This window comes from Myodes glareolus, chromosome 24 (assembly GCF_982192425.1).
Source record: "Myodes glareolus chromosome 24, mMyoGla1.1, whole genome shotgun sequence".
Lineage (NCBI taxonomy): Eukaryota > Metazoa > Chordata > Mammalia > Rodentia > Cricetidae > Myodes > Myodes glareolus.
Window position 1 is genome coordinate 41,425,797 of NC_142049.1, and position 18,795 is coordinate 41,444,591.

Below are 18,795 nucleotides of genomic sequence, written 5' to 3' on the forward strand. Positions count from 1 at the left end.
AAAAGGTTTGCAGCTAGATAAACAGAAGTGGAGATTCTTGGAGGGAATTCCGTGCACTGGTTCTCTGGTGCAGAGGAAGAAGGCTAAAGTCAACCAGAAAGTCTGCCATCTTGCCTGTGCTTAGCCACACAAAGAGAATGCGTGTTCCCAGGGGGTGACCTTGAATGGCCACAGCAGCTCAGAGCCTCCCACAGCTGGATGGCTCCACCCTCTGTTGGAAGGGAAGGTTGAGTCCTAACAGTTACCTTGGACTTGTTGCCTTATTCTGTCTCAGTGGCCCTGTGGTCCTGTTTTTCTGACATCAGCACATAGGAAGAAGATATGATGTTCTGGGAAGACCCAGGCCAGAGGAGGCTCTTAACTTTTCAGCATGCAGTTCTCCCCTAATGGCTCAAGAAGATGTACATTGGACACACCCTGGCTCATTCCTTTGCCTGGAGCTCACTGCGGGTGCTGTGCATGGTAGTTCCCTACCTAGAGGAAAGTAGAATCCTCACTGCGGTTCCTTCCCTAGAGCTGGATCACAGAGAAGGCGTAGGACGGTGGCTGCCGCTCCTTTCTGTAGCGTGCGCCTGGGATGGGTGCTGGACAGAGCCAGGGCTGCCTTAGCTCCTCTTGCCTTCCATCTGCTCCTTTGGCCTCTTCACATCATGTTGTCACTATTCTAGCAAGGCTCAGGACCATGTGGGGGGAGCTGGGAGAAGGTGGAAACTTCCTATGAACTCCAAGTACCCAAGGAAGCCCTTCCCAAGAAACTGTCCCTGAGATTAGGCAAGTGCCCAACAGCAAGGGCCCTAAGAGGCCCAATGAAAACATCAACACATTTTAGAAGAGTTTTAATTTTAACAACTTATGATTAAAAATACATTTTATAAATAATTTTTCCAGACTTGATTGAGGAGGGTTGTAAACTCTACAAAAAGACAGACTGCAACAGCAAAGGATTAAAGAAATTACAAAAAAATAGAGCTATCTCCTCCCTAGGTAAAAATACATTATACATCACACAGCATTTCCTTTGTGCAAAAAGTCTGAGCAGGTGCTGTGTTAGGTAAGCCGAACATTTACTGAAAGGGTAGTAAAGTGTAAATTGCATAATAATACAGGCACAGGTGAAAAAAAAAATGAGTCTTTCTGCCCTAGAAGTTAATGTACCTTATTAGGTCACCATTTTACTTTATAGTACAGAAGGCTGAATTTGGCCTTGTACAAATATGTGTGCACATATGTGTATGTGCACATGCATACACATGCGTAAGCATGACAAATATTGCGGTGATACTGAGTAAAACCCCAAAGTATTTACAGTATTTTCAAAGGTGGTATTCACTCAATCTGCATGTGTGTATCATCTCATTAAATAGCTCTTTAGGAAATTAAATTAAACCACCATCTTCAGTCAATCAGTGGACATCCTCATTTGAGACTTCCAGTTTACGCTGTGGGACAAAGAGGGTTCCAAAGGAGGTTTTGTTAGCACCATCAAAATCCATGTAGGGTGAGCTGGTAGGCTTGGTTGGTCCACCTGGGGTACGGAAGAAACTTTCAGACACCAACTGGGAGCCTTTGGGGGTCACAGGAACAGGCTGATTGGAGAGAGCAAAGGAAAAAGGGTATCAGACCGATGGCAACTAATGATCCCCAGAAGACTCAAGACAGGGCTGGATGATTGATCTGTGGCATTCTGGGAGTCAATAAATCCTGATATCTGCATGGAAAGCCCCTAGTTCCTTTGAATTATTGTTGCTAAGAGGAGACAAAACCTCATAGGTGCCTTGGGCATTCTTCTTGGGGCTGGAAGAATGCTTCCCTCTCCAAAGAGGGGAACACGAGCCTCCTGATACAGATGATTCAATAATTAAATTAAATGGCGATGCCAGCACTCGGGAGGCAGAAGCAGGAGGATCAAAACGTCAAGGCCATCTTGAAGTTTTAGGCCTATCTTTAAATTAAATGCAAATACTCTTACCTGTTGTGGTCCTGCCCCAGCAACTGATTGTCCATTCTGTTGGCTCTGGCCCAGGACTGGCGAGTCGTGGTTGGTGGCCCTCCCTTGCCGAAAGCTCAAGTTATCTGGTATGACGCCAGCTGCGTCAACACGCGGGGACACAGGGACTGTGCCAGCTCCAGGCCCGGGGCTGGCACACATCTGCACACTGGGGGAGATGAGTCCCAGGTGCTGCAGGGTGAAGTTGACAATGGCTGAGCTTGGGTTCTGGGCCGGGCCGGGGTGGCTCGAGTTGAGAGCTGGGCTGCTCCCAACAGGCACGGCTGCCACGGATGTTGGGGAGACCATAAGTTTCAAAGGTGTCACATGGAAAGGGGGAAAATTCACAGCAGTGAGGTCAGACGATGCCACCGGGATAACACCTGGAAAAGCGGGGGGAAGGGCTAAGTCTTAGAACAGACATTGATTTGTTCAGGAAGATGATAAGGGGACTGCAGGCCAGCGCATGTCTGAATGGCATCTGGCACATACTCACCTGCAATTGGGGAGCCGTAGATCCTGTGGTTCGGGGAAAGTGTACCTGAGTTTTCTGTGCCAGACAGCACGGATTCTGCCCCCAGGGACGGGCACTGGGTGAGAGGGATTAGGTACCCTGATGGGAACAGGGTCTACAAAATAAGGAGAAAGAAGTTATTTCACACACGTACCAGAAGAAGAACACGGTCAGGTACCGTCCCCTTCCGGAACCATCTCTTGGCTGTTTTTCTAGAGCATTTTAGGCCACCCATCTAACCACCCAGATAGCCCAGGCTGGCCTCGAACCCTGGTTCCTCCTGCTTCAGTCTCCCCTAGTGCTGAGACCACCCGTGTGTATTACCATCTTCAACTCAGAAGATACCACCTGAGGCTACTTAAGGGTAGGTTCTGCCAGCACATCATCTTTACACTGGCATCCCAACTCCTGCAATCAGACATCCCCGCCGGAGCGAAGTTTAACAGCGATAAACGCCACATATGACCCTGTTGGGTCACTACTGGATTGATCTTTAAGTCTGAAGACCGGCATTCCCCTGAGAGTATTCCGAGGGACGCTGTGTCTAGGAGATTTAAACAGGAACCACAGCCCAAACAGGCTTTGGAAAAACTTAACACAAAATGTCTTTACTGAAGGACTCTGAAATTTCAATGATGGATCTCTGTTAGTAACCCAACGGGAAACACTGCATGTAGCCTCTCCAGTCCATTAGGCAACTAAGCTTTTAGTGGGCCATTAAGGAGGACTAATATGCAAAGAAAAAGTATCAAGCAATACTGATGTAGTGAAAGGAGTGGCTGAACTATAGTCCTAAACCATGCCCAACCTTATTTTGGAGAAGGCTTCATTGGAATGTGCCCCACCCTTTGTGCAGTGACCGTTGGACCTCAACAGGGACAGTTGAGTGGGCGCAACAGAGACCCTATGGCCTAGCAAATTTGCTAGCTGGCCCTCCGGGTTTTCTGACTCCTGATTTAGAACTAAGGAACTGCACTGGCAGACAGCTTCCTTGTACTTTTATTCTGACGAAACCTAGCAGTCCGCTCACACGCAAAGCAAACCGGCAGGCAGAAAAGAGCGCCAATTGGTTCTATTAGAAAGACACAGATGCCAAAAGGCACAAGCTCCCATTGCGGTTGGGGTGATGTAGCTCCCACCCTATTAGGTCGCTGAGCTTTTCCAAACACAAAGAGTGTGTGGGTGCCCCCGAAGTCTGCTTCCCCCTCCCGGTGCTGACTGGAGAATCTAAATCAGCTCTTAGAGGCAGGGGCCTCCTTTCATCCTTCTTCAGACTTTTCTTCTCTCTGTTGTCAAAACAACAGCCCACACTTTGATCCCTAGCTCTTGATCGGTCTCCTGGAGAACCGGGGAGCTCAGAATCCATAGAGCTGAGAGATTTAAACTGTTTCTCAGGGGCCTGGAACTGTTCACATCAGGAGTTGGTGCCTTGAAAGCTGCAGGGATAGAGAGCCCTTAGGGGCTGCTTATATCGCGTGTCATCCTCTCTGATGGGACAAGGGACCGTGATTGCTGGCTTGACTCACTCAAATCCTTAGTAAAGCCTGTATTACCCCTGAAATGACTATGCCTCAATTTCAACAAATTACATCTACTACAATTCTTTTAGCCGACAGTAATTCCACTGTTTGAAGTTAGCAAGATGAATGAATCTGACGTCTCTTCCCCTGAATGTCACCTCTTCTAGTCTTCTGAGCCCCCATCTTCTGCTCATTTATCCTGTTGTTTTCTCTGCCCTTACGAGCTCCTATCAGATACATTTGCATTTATCTGAACACTGCCTTTTCTCCGTCCCTACATGCCCGGGTTCTCAGAACACATTTACTGAATGAACTTTGCACATACATCATTTTCTTCGTACTGTTTGGTCCAAGCTAAAGGACAGTCGAAATGAACTCAACAGAGATGAGAGCTAGGGGACACGAGAAATCTCAGACCTCTCATCTGGGGTAACCAGGGAACACCAGGAAACCATTGAAAAATCACGTGTGCTGGCTCACAGACGTTATGGCCATCACAGAACACCGAGTCAAGTCAGGGTCTCATGACCCCCCCCCCCCCCCCGAGCATGTACATCAAGAGCAAGAAAATATTCCATGAGACAGTGGATGATATGAATGGTTTCCACAAGACCATCCTCGGGGAAAATTCCAGACTCAAGTTGCCTTGACAAGCATAGTGCCAGATAATGCCATCCGGCCGATACGGGGTTCTATAAAGGGATCACAAGGCCCTTTACGCATATCCCCGTGTGATACATTCGCTTAAGCCCACAAAAACTGTAATGAGGTCATCGGGTGAGCCTATAGAAGCAAATGCCATCAAAGGTGGGTGCTGGCTTAGACCCGCTCTAGGTCAGTCTTTTCTAACCTAGTAGATAAAGGACCGAGGGGAGAGGGGATGGGGACGGGGGAATAACTTCATGACAAAGAAAAGAGGTGGAGAACTAAAGTAACAGCAGGGGGAAGGACGGACTAACTTCTGCTTCTGAGTTTAGGTGCATCTGCTAATGATACTGTGCTCCGTGAGCACCTGCCGCTGTCCTGCAAATCGAGTTAGACCTCTGGGCAAAAGATCCTCGAGTCTGATACCTGACGTGTGGCTAGCTGTCCAATCAACATTCAGCTCATTCCTTCCCAATCTAATCTTACCTAAGAAAAGAAATCACCTCGAGGGCCAGCACCTTTAGAAGCCAATGTGTATGCGCTGTACCCACACGTTGACAAGATCAGCTTGGCTTTTCCACTTACACAAAAAAGACTATGGTAACTTTGAGGTAGATAGTAAGAGGGGGGAGGGGCGGGCAAATTCTCTTCTAGGCAACAGATGCCAGGTACATGACATCAAGCAAACGTTGAGGAATGACTCAGAAGGCACGAGTTATAGGAGGCCCTTGTATCCCTCCGGTGACAACTGCTTTTAAACTATTTATGACTCTCATGACAGGTGCTTGTGTTCCAGTATGGGATGGCCACCTGTGACGCTTTAAAAAGAGGCCAAGTCAGCCCCTCCTCTGTAGGTTTAAAAATGTCCCTGCCGTCATCCCTACGTGAGGATTAGCTGTCTGGGCCTTCATTTGGATACAGGGACATTGAGGGACAACTCTTTGTCTTCTGAGAGACTGCTCTTTGCTCTGGCAAACGTTACAAGCCACCCGTTCCAGTGGAGTCGGCCATGGGATTGCTAAAACTTCCAGGCACCATCGAGGCTGTACTCACCGTGGGGACATTCTCAAGCGCCTTCAGGTCCTCCTTAGGTTTCTTTATGGAGCCACTGTCCTCCGAGGAGCCTGCCCTCTTGGTGCCTCGCTCTCCAGTTGTCTCCTTGCTTCGATTCTTTGCACTCTGTCTTTCCGGTGCCGGCTGCAGGCTTCCGGGTCTGCAGGAGGCGCTGGACATGGTGGCGTCTGTGGTGGTCCTCTCAGCGGGGCCATCTGTAGGGTCTTTGGATCCAGTAGCGTTAGAGGAGTGGGCGGGGCAGACTGTTGGGCTCAGGCCATGGGGCGGTGTCAGCATTTGGGCTTGGGCAGGTTGCAAGTAGATGGCATAGGATGGGCCCGAAGGGGCCTGAGGTAGGATCACAGGCACTGCAGATGACAATGGGCTGGGGATCAGGGGGACCACCCCCAGGGGCTGGATGAGGGAGGGTGCAGGCAGCTCCAGCTCGGTGTTCCCTGCCGGGTCCAGAGGGGCCAGTGGTTTGTAGTGCCCTGATCTTGCTAGCTTTACTTTCACTTTCTTCCTGGGCTCACTAGAAGAAAAGAGATAGGGGACGTCATGGAGCCGCATCGCTCCCGAGCGTTCTGGCTGCATCTGTGTGGACATGCATACACGTGGAGGTCAGAGGCTGACGGGAGCTGTCTTCCCCAGTGATTTCCACCATTTCAGTGAGCCTGGAGTTCATTAGTTAGGCCAGCCAGCCAATGAGCTCTAGGGACCCTGCCGTGCCCATAATGCCACACTGGGATTAAAGATGGGTGTTGCTACCAAGTTAGCTGAGGTGGCCAGCCAATGAGCTTTAGGGAGAAGCTTTCAGTGGTCATACCTTCACTTTGGGCTTACAGATGGGTGCTGTCATACCTGGCCTTTTATATGAGTATAGGAATCTAGATGTAGGTCCTCACGTCTGAGAAGTAGGCACCTTATCCACCAAACCATCCCCCAACCCCTGCACTCTACCACTTTTTGCCCAGGTCCCAGACATACTTTTATGAAAATAAGAGGCAGTGTTTTTGCTTTCTTAAATGACCGAGGACAGATATTTTAAAGACTATCTCTCCAGTTTCCACAGGTGATGCCTACCCTTGAGTAGAGCAATCAGTTCTAACAACACACCGAGACAGCAGCCCGTCCAGTTTCTAGCTGCGAGGCCAGCCTACCTTGACTGCTCTTCCAACTGCATCTTGCAGATAGCAGCGAGCTGAGCCATCTTGTTTGGGAGGGGTGGAGAACTTTGAGAACTCTCAGCTGGCAAAAAGAAAGGAGAGGGGAGATGGTCAAAGCAAAAGATTAAGTATTCGTATGGAAGAAAATGCAGGTGTCAAAAAAAGACAGAAAGCATCCACCTGCTACCTAGTTGCACAGCAATTAAACACTAAACCCCACAGACTGCTTTTAATCTTTATAAGTTATATAAATACATAAGCTACATATCATATATATATTCATTTATAAGTTAGACTTATGAGGGATGAAAGAGGTTATAAGAAAGGAGATCAAAAGTAATTCTGATCTTTATAAGTTATATAAATATATATGATATATATATATCATATATATATTCATTTATAAGTTAGACTTATGAGGGATGAAAGAGGTTAAAAGAAAGGAGATCAAAAGTAATTCTGATCTTTATAAGTTATATAAATATATATGATATATATATCATATATATATTCATTTATAAGTTAGACTTATGAGGGATGAAAGAGGTTAAAAGAAAGGAGATCAAAAGTAATTCTGATCTTTATAAGTTATAGAAATATATATGATATATATATAAATATATATTCATTTATAAGTTAGACTTATGAGGGATGAAAGAGGTTAAAAGAAAGGAGATCAAAAGTAATTCTGATCTTTATAAGTTATATAAATATATATGATATATATATATCATATATATATTCATTTATAAGTTAGACTTATGAGGGATGAAAGAGGTTAAAAGAAAGGAGATCAAAAGTAATTCTGATCTTTATAAGTTATATAAATATATATGATATATATATCATATATATATTCATTTATAAGTTAGACTTATGAGGGATGAAAGAGGTTAAAAGAAAGGAGATCAAAAGTAATTCTGATCTTTATAAGTTATAGAAATATATATGATATATATATAAATATATATTCATTTATAAGTTAGACTTATGAGGGATGAAAGAGGTTAAAAGAAAGGAGATCAAAAGTAATTCTGATCTTTATAAGTTATAGAAATATATATGATATATATATAAATATATATTCATTTATAAGTTAGACTTATGAGGGATGAGATCGGTTAAAAGAAAGGAGATCAAAAGTAATTCTGATCTTTATAAGTTCTAGAAATATATATGATATATATTCATTTATAAGTTAGACCTATGAGGGATGAGATCGGTTAAAAGAAAGCAGATCAAAAGGAATTCTGTGCGGAGCCCTGACCCGCCAGGAAAACCTACCTTTGCTGCCCTTGACAGGGCTGCTGGGGGCGGAGCTGATCCTTCTCCGATCACTTTCTATACTTTTTACCAACTTGATAAGGGATGGGTGTCGAGTAAAGCTGGGTTTCCCCCGTGTAGAAAAGAGGTTTTTGGCACAGTTCTCTTTTGCAGACTGCTCCACCTCTAAGAAGGAGGTGGTAAGAGGCGTGACTGGGCTGGAGCCTGAAGGGGAAAAGGCCAGCATATTAAAGCCCAGTTGGTCCGGCTTTCTTCTAACAGAGTAAATCAAAATGCAGCTCTAAAACTACGTCAGGGGCAGGGGCTGGAGAGATGGCTCAGTGGTTAAGAGCGCGGGCTACTCTTCCAGGGGACCTGGGTTCAGTTCCCAGCACCCACAGGGCAGCTCCTAACTGTTTGGACCTCCGTTTCCCAGGGAACTGACATCCCCACACAGACATAACATGCAGGCAAAACACCAATGCACAAAAGTAAAAATAAATAAAACCACATTAGGGACAAGGGGCAACAGCACAGAGAGCCCGCTGTGTGCACCTGCTCTAAACACTCTGTTTCCGGAACCTCATCAAATCTCCTTCAGTGACGTTACAGATAGTATTTCAGGGCTGCATCTCGGATGCCACCGTGCACAGCTGGCCTTCCACATCTGAGGTGGACTTACTCCAGAGTCCCTCTTACGTGCCCAAAGCCGCAGAAGCTCAAGTCCCTTGCACACAACGGCATATATATGTACGCACAGAAGCTAAACACATCCTCCTGTCTACGCTAAATCATCTCTGGTTACTTGAAACACCTAATAGAATGCCCATGGCTGTCACATATTATTGTTTAGGAGATAGTGACCAGAAAACACTTGAACATGTTTGGTACAGACTAAAAAATATTCCATTTCCCAGTTGAACCCTTCAATATGAAAATCTTGGATCTGGAGAGTGGACCATCTCTCACAACCAGAGAAATGCCGGAGTGCATTCCCTACTGGTTTTCCTCGTTTGGTGATGTATAAAATCTTGCGTACTTCTCCTCAGGGGAGGTTAGAGTGGGTGGAAGGTGGAGACTGCCTGCCTGCTCTAGTTGGGCAGGCCCTCTGAAGAAATGCATTCCATGGTGGCTTTGAGAGCACGGTCACAGAAGACACTGGCTAAGGACGCACTCTAATAAATACCGTGGGCTGGGGTTACGCAGCTTTTACCACAGCTCCAGGGCCTCCATTTCAAATTCTTGCACCAGAGGACCTCTCCCTGACAGTGTTCAATGTCAGGGTATTCAACTTTCTTTATGAGCAAACTGTTTTTCCCATCATCTACAGATGGTCATCCCATGGGTGGGGTTAAGCAGGCGGGCGGGGAAAGAATCCATCTAGATGAAAACCAGAAGCAAGCAATGAAAGGAAAACCGCAACAAAACCCCATACGCACCACTAGTGTTTGGGCTGATTTCTGGGCCCGTCCATTTAAAAGCTGGCTTCCGACCTCTTTCTTCCGTGACATGGACTTTCTTGATGAGATCCAGGCTACTCAGAACATTAGCGATATCATACAACCTCCTAATTTTTGCTGGGGAGGAAAAGGCATGAATAGCATTAAACTGAATAGTGAAAGATGACAAGGATTTTGCCTCCTAAGAAAGGCAGACGTGTTCAAGAGCTATGCTGCCAGCATTGGGCAGAGACTCCCTCCTGACTCCTTTCAAGTTATTCTGACAACACTGCTTGGATTAAACCAAAAAATGAGTTTTAGGTGTTTCAGAAGTCACTGCTGGTCCTGGTCCGGAATTTTGAAAGGACAGTTGGAAGTGACTCAATGAGAGGACCCTGCTTTACAAAAAGTCACGTTCCTAGGTGTCAGAATAGGAAGAAACAGAAACAGGGCAGCGTTGGAAATGTATGGCTTTTCTACCCATGACAGTTTACAGTGAGATTCACACAGTGTCACAAACTTGCAAAGTTCTCTCTCACCACAAACATATATACTGTCCTTGCAAAATTTGCAAAACATAGATCTATTCACTTTACATAACTCACTTGTCTTGAAAAACTTCGCATTAACAAGTCTACCTTTACGTCAGTGTTCAGTGCTGTGGGATTAATGCTTTTGTACACTCATATTGGTTTAATAAAATGCTAATTGGCCAGTAGCCAGGCAGGGAATATAAGTGGGGTGACCAGACTGGGAGAATTCTGGGAAGAGGGAAGGCAGAGATGCAGTCACCAGCCAGACGCAGAGGGAGCAAGATGAGAATGCCTTACTGAGAAAAGGGACCAAGCCATGTGGCTAAACATAGACAAGAATTATGGGTTAATTTAAGTGTTAAGTGCTAGTTAGTATAAAGTCTAAACTAATAGGCCAAATAGTTTGTTATTGATGCAAGCCTCTGTGTGTTTCTTTGGGACTGAGGAGCTGCAAGACTTGGCGGGACAGAAACTTCAGTCTACAGAACAGAGCTACAAACTGACTCTCCTTCACAGCCCTGCTAGAAGTTTCTGTAGTCCCCAAGGATTCAGCAAGCGGCACATTCCACAGTTACTACAATACTTTCCAAGGGTTTGACTGACCAATAGCAGTGTTGAGCTGACGAGCACCTGGTGACTCAGAAAAGCATCGTCCAAGCGGCAGTATCAGGACGTGTTTTTCTCAGATTGTACTTCCCTCAAGAACTGTCAGAATTACCGCCTTACTCTCTCCTTGATTCTGGCTTGTAGATGCACTGGCAATCCAGGACTACCTGGACTGAACTTCTGCAGACTTGTACAGCTTTGCAGAACATGTCATCTCGAGGCCAGGGACCAGGCAATCTACAAATGCTGGCCTCTCGGGGCAGCTATGCCTTGTATACAGCTGGCTCCCCAGCAGCTCACATCTGGGTTATCCTCCAGGGGAGGCAAGAGTGTGGAAGGTCGCTCTTGCCTGCTTGGCTCTTTCCTCTACACCTTTCCCTACAATGTCTGGCATAGCCACGGGCACAGAGCTGGTTAGGAACCAGCTAAATTCACAGCAGCCATCTGGCTAAAACGGTTTCAAAGTAGCAGGCCATCTGTGTTGCAGGGCCATCGGGGGACTTATTAGTTTTAGTGGGAATTATTTATGCCATCAATGATCAGTATTGGTGGAGAGATGAGATCTAGGAGCTGGACCTACTTTACAACTGACTGTTCATTTAAGCCCTGGGAATATTTACCATGTAAAACGGGGAGAGAGCTATCGTATCAGATGACACCATAGTGTCGGACCAGTAAGAAGGTAATACGTCTTGTTGAATTCTGCCAGTTAGCAGCAGCAGCATCACCGCCGTGGGGGAGGGTGAACATAGACACGTACCCAGAGATCTACTCAGTGCCTGGTCAAAGGGAAGAGGAGGCTTTGTTGTTCATGAATGGAGGCCAAACCTCCTGGGTGGTTGTGACACTTACTTTTAAACTTGCTTTTATCCAGATCTTCCACATGGTCCTCCCCAATTAAAATCTTGGCAGCGATTTCCAGGCTTACTATCTGAGGCGTGGACACCAAGAACAACATCACAAACTTCTGGCTCATCACTCGTAAGGACTTGTCTTTGCGGCTGTTCACGGAAGCTGCAGGGAAGGACGGGGAATTAGGGACTTCACAGTCAAGAAGGGAAAGCAGCAAGCCTCAAAAAGAGCACCTCTGGACCAGCCAGCCCACAGCCGTGGCGTGCGCCCAAGACCTCAGCGCGAGACAAGTGGAGACAAGAGGACCATCAGGAACGTGAGGCCAGGCTGGGCCAGAGACCTCGACTCACCAGCCCTAACCCCATCCATCCCCCAAACAAGTGACAGCAGCTGCAGAGCGGCAGGCTCCATGGCGGGTTTTCACAAGGACCACGCGACCTCTCACCTGCCCGGAACTCCACTCCGGGGAGTTCGACAAAACACATGTCTGAATGCCCATTCTGGCCAGGGTTTGACTTGATCACGTGGTCCTCTATGGCGCAGCTCTTAATGAAGTCAAACTCTTGTTCGTACTCTTTCCTCTTGATCATCATGATCTGCTCAGCATACTTGTTCTCCTCCCCGACGCTCTTCAGAGTCCCGAGGGTTTTGGTGAGATTGTGTCGGCCGTGCCAAGTGTACCGGTTTTTGGCAAGGCGGCTCACCATGTGCAAGCTCTCCAGTACATTCACAATGTCATAAATCCGTCGCCGTTCCACATCTGCAAAGTACGTGTGACGGTGTGTTAGCAGGATCAGACTTTCACTGTGTGTTCGAAATGGAATAACGGTTTTCCTATCTGTCAGCAGGTGCATCTGAAGAACACAGTAATATACCACACATAACAGACACTACAGAGGCCAGAAAGACATGGCTCCCTCACAGGGGAAATGAGACTGTTTAAATTACAGTCACCATCTTCCCAGGGGTGCAGATTGCATCATCCAGGACAATTGTATTCTAATGTGTGTGGTGGCAGTTGTCACCAGCACCTTCCTGGTGAGGACATAGCTCAGACTTGCCGCAGTGACAGAGAGGAAGTGGCATGGCCAGGCCTCTAAATGTCTAACTGTTGCAATTCTGAGCCCATTCCTTTATTCCCCTCCTTGTACCCACACCTGTCTGCCATAATCGTATCACAGGCACACTGTGCTTAGACCTGGGGCTGGAGAGATGGCTCAGTGGTTAGGAGCCCTTGTGTTCTACCAGAGGACCAGAGTTCAGTGCCCAGCACCCGTACTGGGTGACTCACAAAGACCTGCAACTCCAGCTACAAAGATTTCAGCGTTCTTTTCTGTCTGGTCTTCAAGACCACACACACACACACACACACACACACACACTCACACACACACACTCACACTTTCATTTATTAAAGTGCTGAGGTTTCAGAAAAATATAAAATCTATGATGTCATTTCTTAAAAACCTACATTAAAAAGCAGAAAGGTCTAATTTGGCCCATGCTCTGCCTACCATCTGAGATGGTAAGACCAGCAGTTCTGTGGCTCTTAAATCCACAAGGGGATTCAGTGTTCTGCATGGTGGGATTCTCCTTGTTTCAGAAATTTACCTTCACGGTTGATTTCAACTTCAATACTGGACAGAGTAACTTATCCTTTCTGGATAGAGCACCCCCTAGTGGCCTCTTGCTGTCCTTGGCGACTACCAGGTGAGAAGCTGCATTTCTACCCTGGGCCCTTCTCCCTGCTGTCCTCACAGACCTCTGCTTCTCTTTCAAGCCCTGGACATCAGCTTGATCTGAGCCCTTAGTTTATGGCCAGAAAGCACCGCTCCCACACACCTGGTCCTTTCACCGTATTCTAGATAGTTCCCCTCCTTTTCTGTAGCATGTATTGTCCGTCACACACGGTCAGTTCCTGCCATGTCCTTTGCTCTGTAATTACTGCTCCATTGAAGACAGGTTCCAGTGAAAAGGGAATTTTGCCCTTTTTGTTCATGGAGCTATAGAAGCTCCTCTGATCAAGCAAAGAGTACACACGCATGCACGCACGCGAGCCAGACGGAGTGCATGTGAAGAGCAGATGCACCCAAACAGCATCGTCTTAAACCATGAATTAATGTTCCTGCTTAGAAAGGCCATCTTTTCCTTTATGGGGTGATAGCGACATATTAAGACACCATCCTGAACACACTTCTTCAAGTTTTAGATTAAGATGCTTTCGGGCTGGGGAAATGGCTCCATTGGGAAAGCGCTAGCCTGTGTCAGACTTCAGTAACCAGCGGAAAAGCCAACCTCATTTAATTGGTGAGCCCCCAGATCCCAGTGAGACTCATTCCCAGAAGTGAAGGTGGCTGGCTCCTGAGGAATGACACCCAAAGCTGACCTCTGACCCTTTGCACACGAGAACACACATGTACACCTACACACACACACACACACACACACACACACACAGATATTTTAATGACTTCAAGGACATTCTGTATCTGCCAGACTCCTTTTTTGGCTCTAGAATCAGGTCTACACCAGTCTCAAATGGCTGAGAGGCAGAGTCTCAGAAGCCATCCCTCTGTGCAGCAATGGATACGCTGGCTCCTCAAGGCCAAGGCCAAGGCGAGGGTCAGAGTCACAACTATTTGTAAAACAAGTCATGAAACTCTACTTCCTTCCTGTACAGCTCTGGAGACGACCTGAACCCGGAAATCGCTCTCCATCGCCTTTTGTGAGACTCCTCATTTCCACACGGCCTCGTTTAAATCTGTGGTAACGGGGGTTAAGTGCGTGGACGTGCTGTCATTATTAGCCAGGCTGACGACCAGCATACTCACTGAGCTCCTCGGCCACCTCATCCAGGCAGATGTCATTATTCACAGCAGGGTTGGGGTACCTCGGGTACCGCGCCAGGAATTTGTGGCACAGCAACCCCAAGCTTTTCTCTTTTCGACTTGGCTGGGATTTCTCAAACTCGTCTCCAGATAAGTGTTCCTACAGAGGAAAAGACAAACACAAGGTCTCGTTCTGAAATAAAGTTTGACAGACTTATTGGGGCCATCTGGGCGAGATGACTAACTCTTCTTACCCCCCTCCACACACACACACACACACACACACACACACACACACACACACACACAAAGTTTGGACCACTGCAAGGTTGGGAGTGGAGTAAGAATAGTCTTAAAAGGAAGCCTGGGATGAAAGCCACTCATAAGGTCCTGGATTCTCAGTGTTGTGCTCCAAGGGTACAAACTCTTTCCATGCTCAGCAGGTCAACAGGAGCCTTCCAGCAGCTCCTGATGGCTTGACTCTCTGTATTCACCTCCCCTCCCTCAACAAGCCCCCAGCTGACATGAAGGCCCTTGCAAACCTACATGCAAACAGTCTCTAGCTTCAGGTAATCCACGGTTGTCAGACAGGCCCCTCTTCTGATCTCGACTTCTGATCTCTGGGCTCACCGCACTGATAAGCATTTTCAGGTTGGCTGTGGGTGTCCATGGCTCTCCTTGGCAAACTTCCTTGGGCTTGGTCGGCGTGGTTAAAGGACCCAAGTCAGGCTGGATCTCAGCCAATACTATGTTGGCCTTCGAGGACTCTTGCAAGGGGCTTTTCATCAGTCCCCTTTTATGTGGCTCAGAAAAGAGGTTTTCCTGGTTGGGAAGGAAGTCACAACTGAGTTCAGCGCAAAAGAGAACCTACCAGGGAGTTTTCTGTCTTTAAAATGGACTTACCCCGTGATCCAAGAATCAAATCAATAAATAACTTTAACTACAGGCTTTGTCTTTAAATTTTATTTTCAGATAGGAGAGCTGTAAAGACAGCTTGGAGCTCACACCCTTTCTTACTAGAACTGATCTCTCTAAGTGACCTAAATTCCTAGAGGCAGCCTCTACTCATGTCAAGCAAAAGCCTTCAGGACCAAAGCCATTCTCCACCTCGTTGTGTGCAGTGGGGACTCACTAACACACCACTGACCAGGAACAGAACCAAGCAGCAAAGCTGAGGGTGCCCCTACGGTTTGCAAGACTTTTGACCAAAAAAAAAAAACAAAAAACAAAAAAAAAACTGCTTTCAACATCAACTTTTGAGATACAGATACAGAAAATAGCAAGGGAATTAGCCATTTAAGGCCTCAGAGCCAGTCCCTGCTTGGGAGACACAGTGGTCAGGAGCATTCATAAGGCTAGTGGGGACTGGGATTTTCACTTCGGGGAGGGCACCATTCTTAAAAAAGAAATTACTTGGGAGACAACAGCTCAGAGAACAGACACCCACAGTTCCCTCGGTAACTTTAGGAACATGGTTAACAACCCTGTATTACACGACTAATGGGTTATCAAGCGCTTTCCAGTGTGTTTCTGCTGAAGCTGGCATTGCTACTTAGCAGAGAGGCCTCATAGGGCTAGCACCTGAATTTGCTCAGCCTAGTTCTCCCTCAGGAGGTGCTGTCCCAAGGGTGGCAGCTTCAGTGAAAACTGCCAGGGACAGGAATTAACTAACATCTAAAAATCCACGGGGAAATTTATATAAGTTCACTTAAAAAATAAAAACAATCCACACAATTCCACTGCCAAAGTCTTTTGTAATTTTTACAAAATACTTGCCATAAATATTTAAAAACACATACCTCCCCTTATGTATGTAAAACTTACACTAAACTATTGAAACAGAGAGACTACTATTCCTCTTCAAAAATAGAATTTCCTTCTGAATTTCTGTAACAACAGTCAACCAAAAAGGGACAACATCAATGGCCCTATTAAAGGAAAAACTTTAGGTGTTACTCAGGAAAATACAGCAACGGTGTAGCCTTAACTTTAAAAATACCTTTTGGTTCTCCATTTTGTCAATTTCTCATACATTTAGTGTGTCTTTAAAAACGAAAAACCTTAAATTCCTTCGCAAACTCGAGTGGTTCAAGAAGTCCAATCGATCCTATTAAAGTTTTTTAGTTTCCTTAAAAGAAAAGAAGAAAGAGAGAAATAAGATCTGCTGAAAATGCATTCACGGACACAGGAGGCCCCTGAAACAAAGAAACGAAAAATGACAAATCGGGTTTATATTTGCCCCCTCGAGGAAACACCGCTGCTCTAGGCAGATCGCGCCAACAGACAGCAGTAAATTCCTCCATCAAACCCATCTCCTGTCACGAGACTCCAAGTTAACACAATCTGCAGTGACAGTCCTCTCTCACGTTCAAAGACAGCTGTAGCAAGCACCCACCTGTATACTGATCCGGGCTGCGGATGGAGCGTACGAGCCCGGATACCGATAGGGCACACACCGAGCTTGCATCTGGGGAGATGCTGAAGTTTTTCGCCTGACACACACGTGCGTGCACAGGCTCAGAAGGAAGGACTTGGGAAATGGCCTGAGAGCAACCCTCCAATTCAGCCTTTGCGCTCTAAACGCACGATGGGGCATTTACAGAGAGCTTCAGGATTTGGACCCCTTCTTTTAGATTTGTTTCAAAATAAGCAGTAATGCGGGGCTGTGGAGGGGGTCTCCTTCGGTGCCTAGATCACTGCGATACACAGTAGGTTGCGCTCCCAGCCAGGTACAGTACCCTGCAGTCGCCTGCTTCCCGCCGGGCGCACGCACTGGCTCCTCCTCCCCGAAACTACACCGCCCCCGGGGGCCGCCAGACAGCATCTCACGGTTTCCAGGGCGACGGCTCCCAGCCAATCAGAACGTCCTCTTCAGGCCTACGATTGGCTAGAGGTCCCCGGGGCGGGGCCGGACCTTCCGCCTTCGATTTAAAAATTTGGCGCGGAAAGCAGGACCGTGGCTGGCACCGCCCCCGAGAGCGCGGGGCTAGAGCGCGAACGAGCCCCTCCCCCGCCCTCTGCGCGGGAGCTCGGCTCCTCCCCACGGGCCCCGGCTGGGCGGGAGGCGGGAGGCGGGAGGCGGGAAACGGCCGCCTTCACCCTACCCCGCTTGTGATCCCGCAGCCCTGCCGCGCCAGTCAGCTCCCCGCTCACCTGTCAATCCTCCTCCGGGGCTGGCGGCTCCGGGCGGCCCGGGCTCCTGGCTGCGCGTTTCCACCGGTCCCGGGAGCCCGCGCGTCTCAGGGAGACTCGCTCAGCCCCGCCGCGCAGAGGTGGGTGCCCGGGGGCGGCACCGGGGCCGAGGCTTGGGGGGGGCCGGCGGGCGGGCCGGGGGAGCGTGGCCGTCCCGGAGCAGTCCAGCCCCCGATTTGAAATTAACCCGCTCCCGGCGCGAGCCGCTCCCGCGGGCGCGGAGCCTCCCCTCCCCCCACGCCCGCTCTCCCGGCCCGGGGCCCCGAGCGCCAATCGGCGCCTCTGTACCGCTGCCGCGGCGAATCAGGCTGTAGGCACCTCCCTCCGACCCCGCCTCCAGCCAGACTTGGGGAAAAGTCCTCAAAAACTTTTCCTTTTTTTTTTTTCTTTTTGCAAACACCCTTTATCCGAGATCGAAGTTGGGGGATGAAATTTGGCTTGTCCAGGGCTGGCTAGCAAGGGCACGCGGGCTCCCTGCCATCCTCAGCTTGGGACCGTATCAACCGGTGCACAGCCCGGGGTCTGCTCACCTGCCCTCCGGTCCCCAGCGGGGCCCCTTCCCATGCCACCCTTTGCATGACCGTGCTCAGCTTCTGCCCTACGGCTTCCAGAACGTGTGAGAAAGAAGGAGCTTCGGTGTCCGAAGCTGACGGGCGCGGGGCGTTGGCGGATCTCGGAACACGCAGGTGTGGGAGTAGGCGGAGTAACGCGGGAAACCCGCCAAGCCTGTCCCCAGCGTCCCGCGTCTTCCTTTCCCTTCTCTTTGCTCTTCTCTCACTTTTCTCGCTTTTCCCGCTTTTCCTTTACGAGCCCCGGGCTTCGGCCTGGTGTATCGTACAGGTCTAGGGAACTTCAAAGTTAGGAGACCCTCTCGTCCAAAATCCTCATTTTGCAGAAGTGGAAACCGAAGCCCGGCGACCCAGCGCTGCCTTTCCGTGCCCGAATCTTTTTGCACCCGCCTTAGCCTTACAACGTTTCTCCTTTTCTGATCACTCCCGGCGGTCGCCTGAACCGCAAGTTGCCTAACCCTCTTCCATCTAAGACTGTGTTTTGGGCTCTTCTCACTTTTTATTTTGTGTCTTAAGGCTCCAGAAGAGCTCGGGACCATTCCTTCACTAAGCTTGGCCATCAGTGAAAACCATCCATTGCTGACTCCAAGCAAAATACTGTGTTTTTCTTTGATGGTTAGGGTGGGGA

General features: G+C 48.2%; 1 protein-coding gene across 3 annotated transcripts; it reads right to left on the reverse strand.

Moving 5' to 3' along the window:
- Nucleotides 1-820: 820 nt before the first annotated feature.
- On the reverse strand, nucleotides 821-18,277 carry E2f8 (E2F transcription factor 8). 3 transcript variants are annotated; one of them, XM_085682694.2, is made up of 14 exons: nucleotides 17,560-18,055; nucleotides 16,802-17,327; nucleotides 16,406-16,534; nucleotides 14,953-15,228; nucleotides 14,410-14,566; nucleotides 12,024-12,338; nucleotides 11,579-11,740; nucleotides 9,588-9,725; nucleotides 8,170-8,373; nucleotides 6,880-6,967; nucleotides 5,720-6,251; nucleotides 2,484-2,616; nucleotides 1,970-2,370; nucleotides 821-1,586 (listed from the first exon to the last, which is right to left on the reverse strand). In XM_085682694.2, the coding sequence occupies exons 3-14, from the start codon at nucleotides 16,418-16,420 to the stop codon at nucleotides 1,404-1,406; spliced, it is 2,604 nt and encodes an 867-aa protein (XP_085538820.2). In that variant the 5' UTR covers nucleotides 16,421-16,534; nucleotides 16,802-17,327; nucleotides 17,560-18,055; the 3' UTR covers nucleotides 821-1,403. The 3 variants fall into 3 exon arrangements, with proteins under 3 accessions (XP_085538820.2, XP_048286123.3, XP_048286122.3); XM_048430166.3 differs by lacking the exons at nucleotides 16,802-17,327; nucleotides 17,560-18,055 and adding an exon at nucleotides 18,129-18,277; XM_048430165.3 differs by lacking the exon at nucleotides 16,802-17,327.
- Between the last annotated feature and the right edge of the window lie 518 nt (nucleotides 18,278-18,795).

Excerpts from the sequence above, each read along its gene's own strand:
- E2f8 (XM_048430166.3), bottom strand. Across the intron at positions 6,968-8,169 it reads CCCTGTCAAGGGCAGCAAAG|CTGAGAGTTCTCAAAGTTCT; the intron begins GTAGGTTTTCCT and ends TCTTTTTGCCAG. Across the intron at positions 1,587-1,969 it reads CTGGGGCAGGACCACAACAG|CCTGTTCCTGTGACCCCCAA; the intron begins GTAAGAGTATTT and ends CTCTCCAATCAG.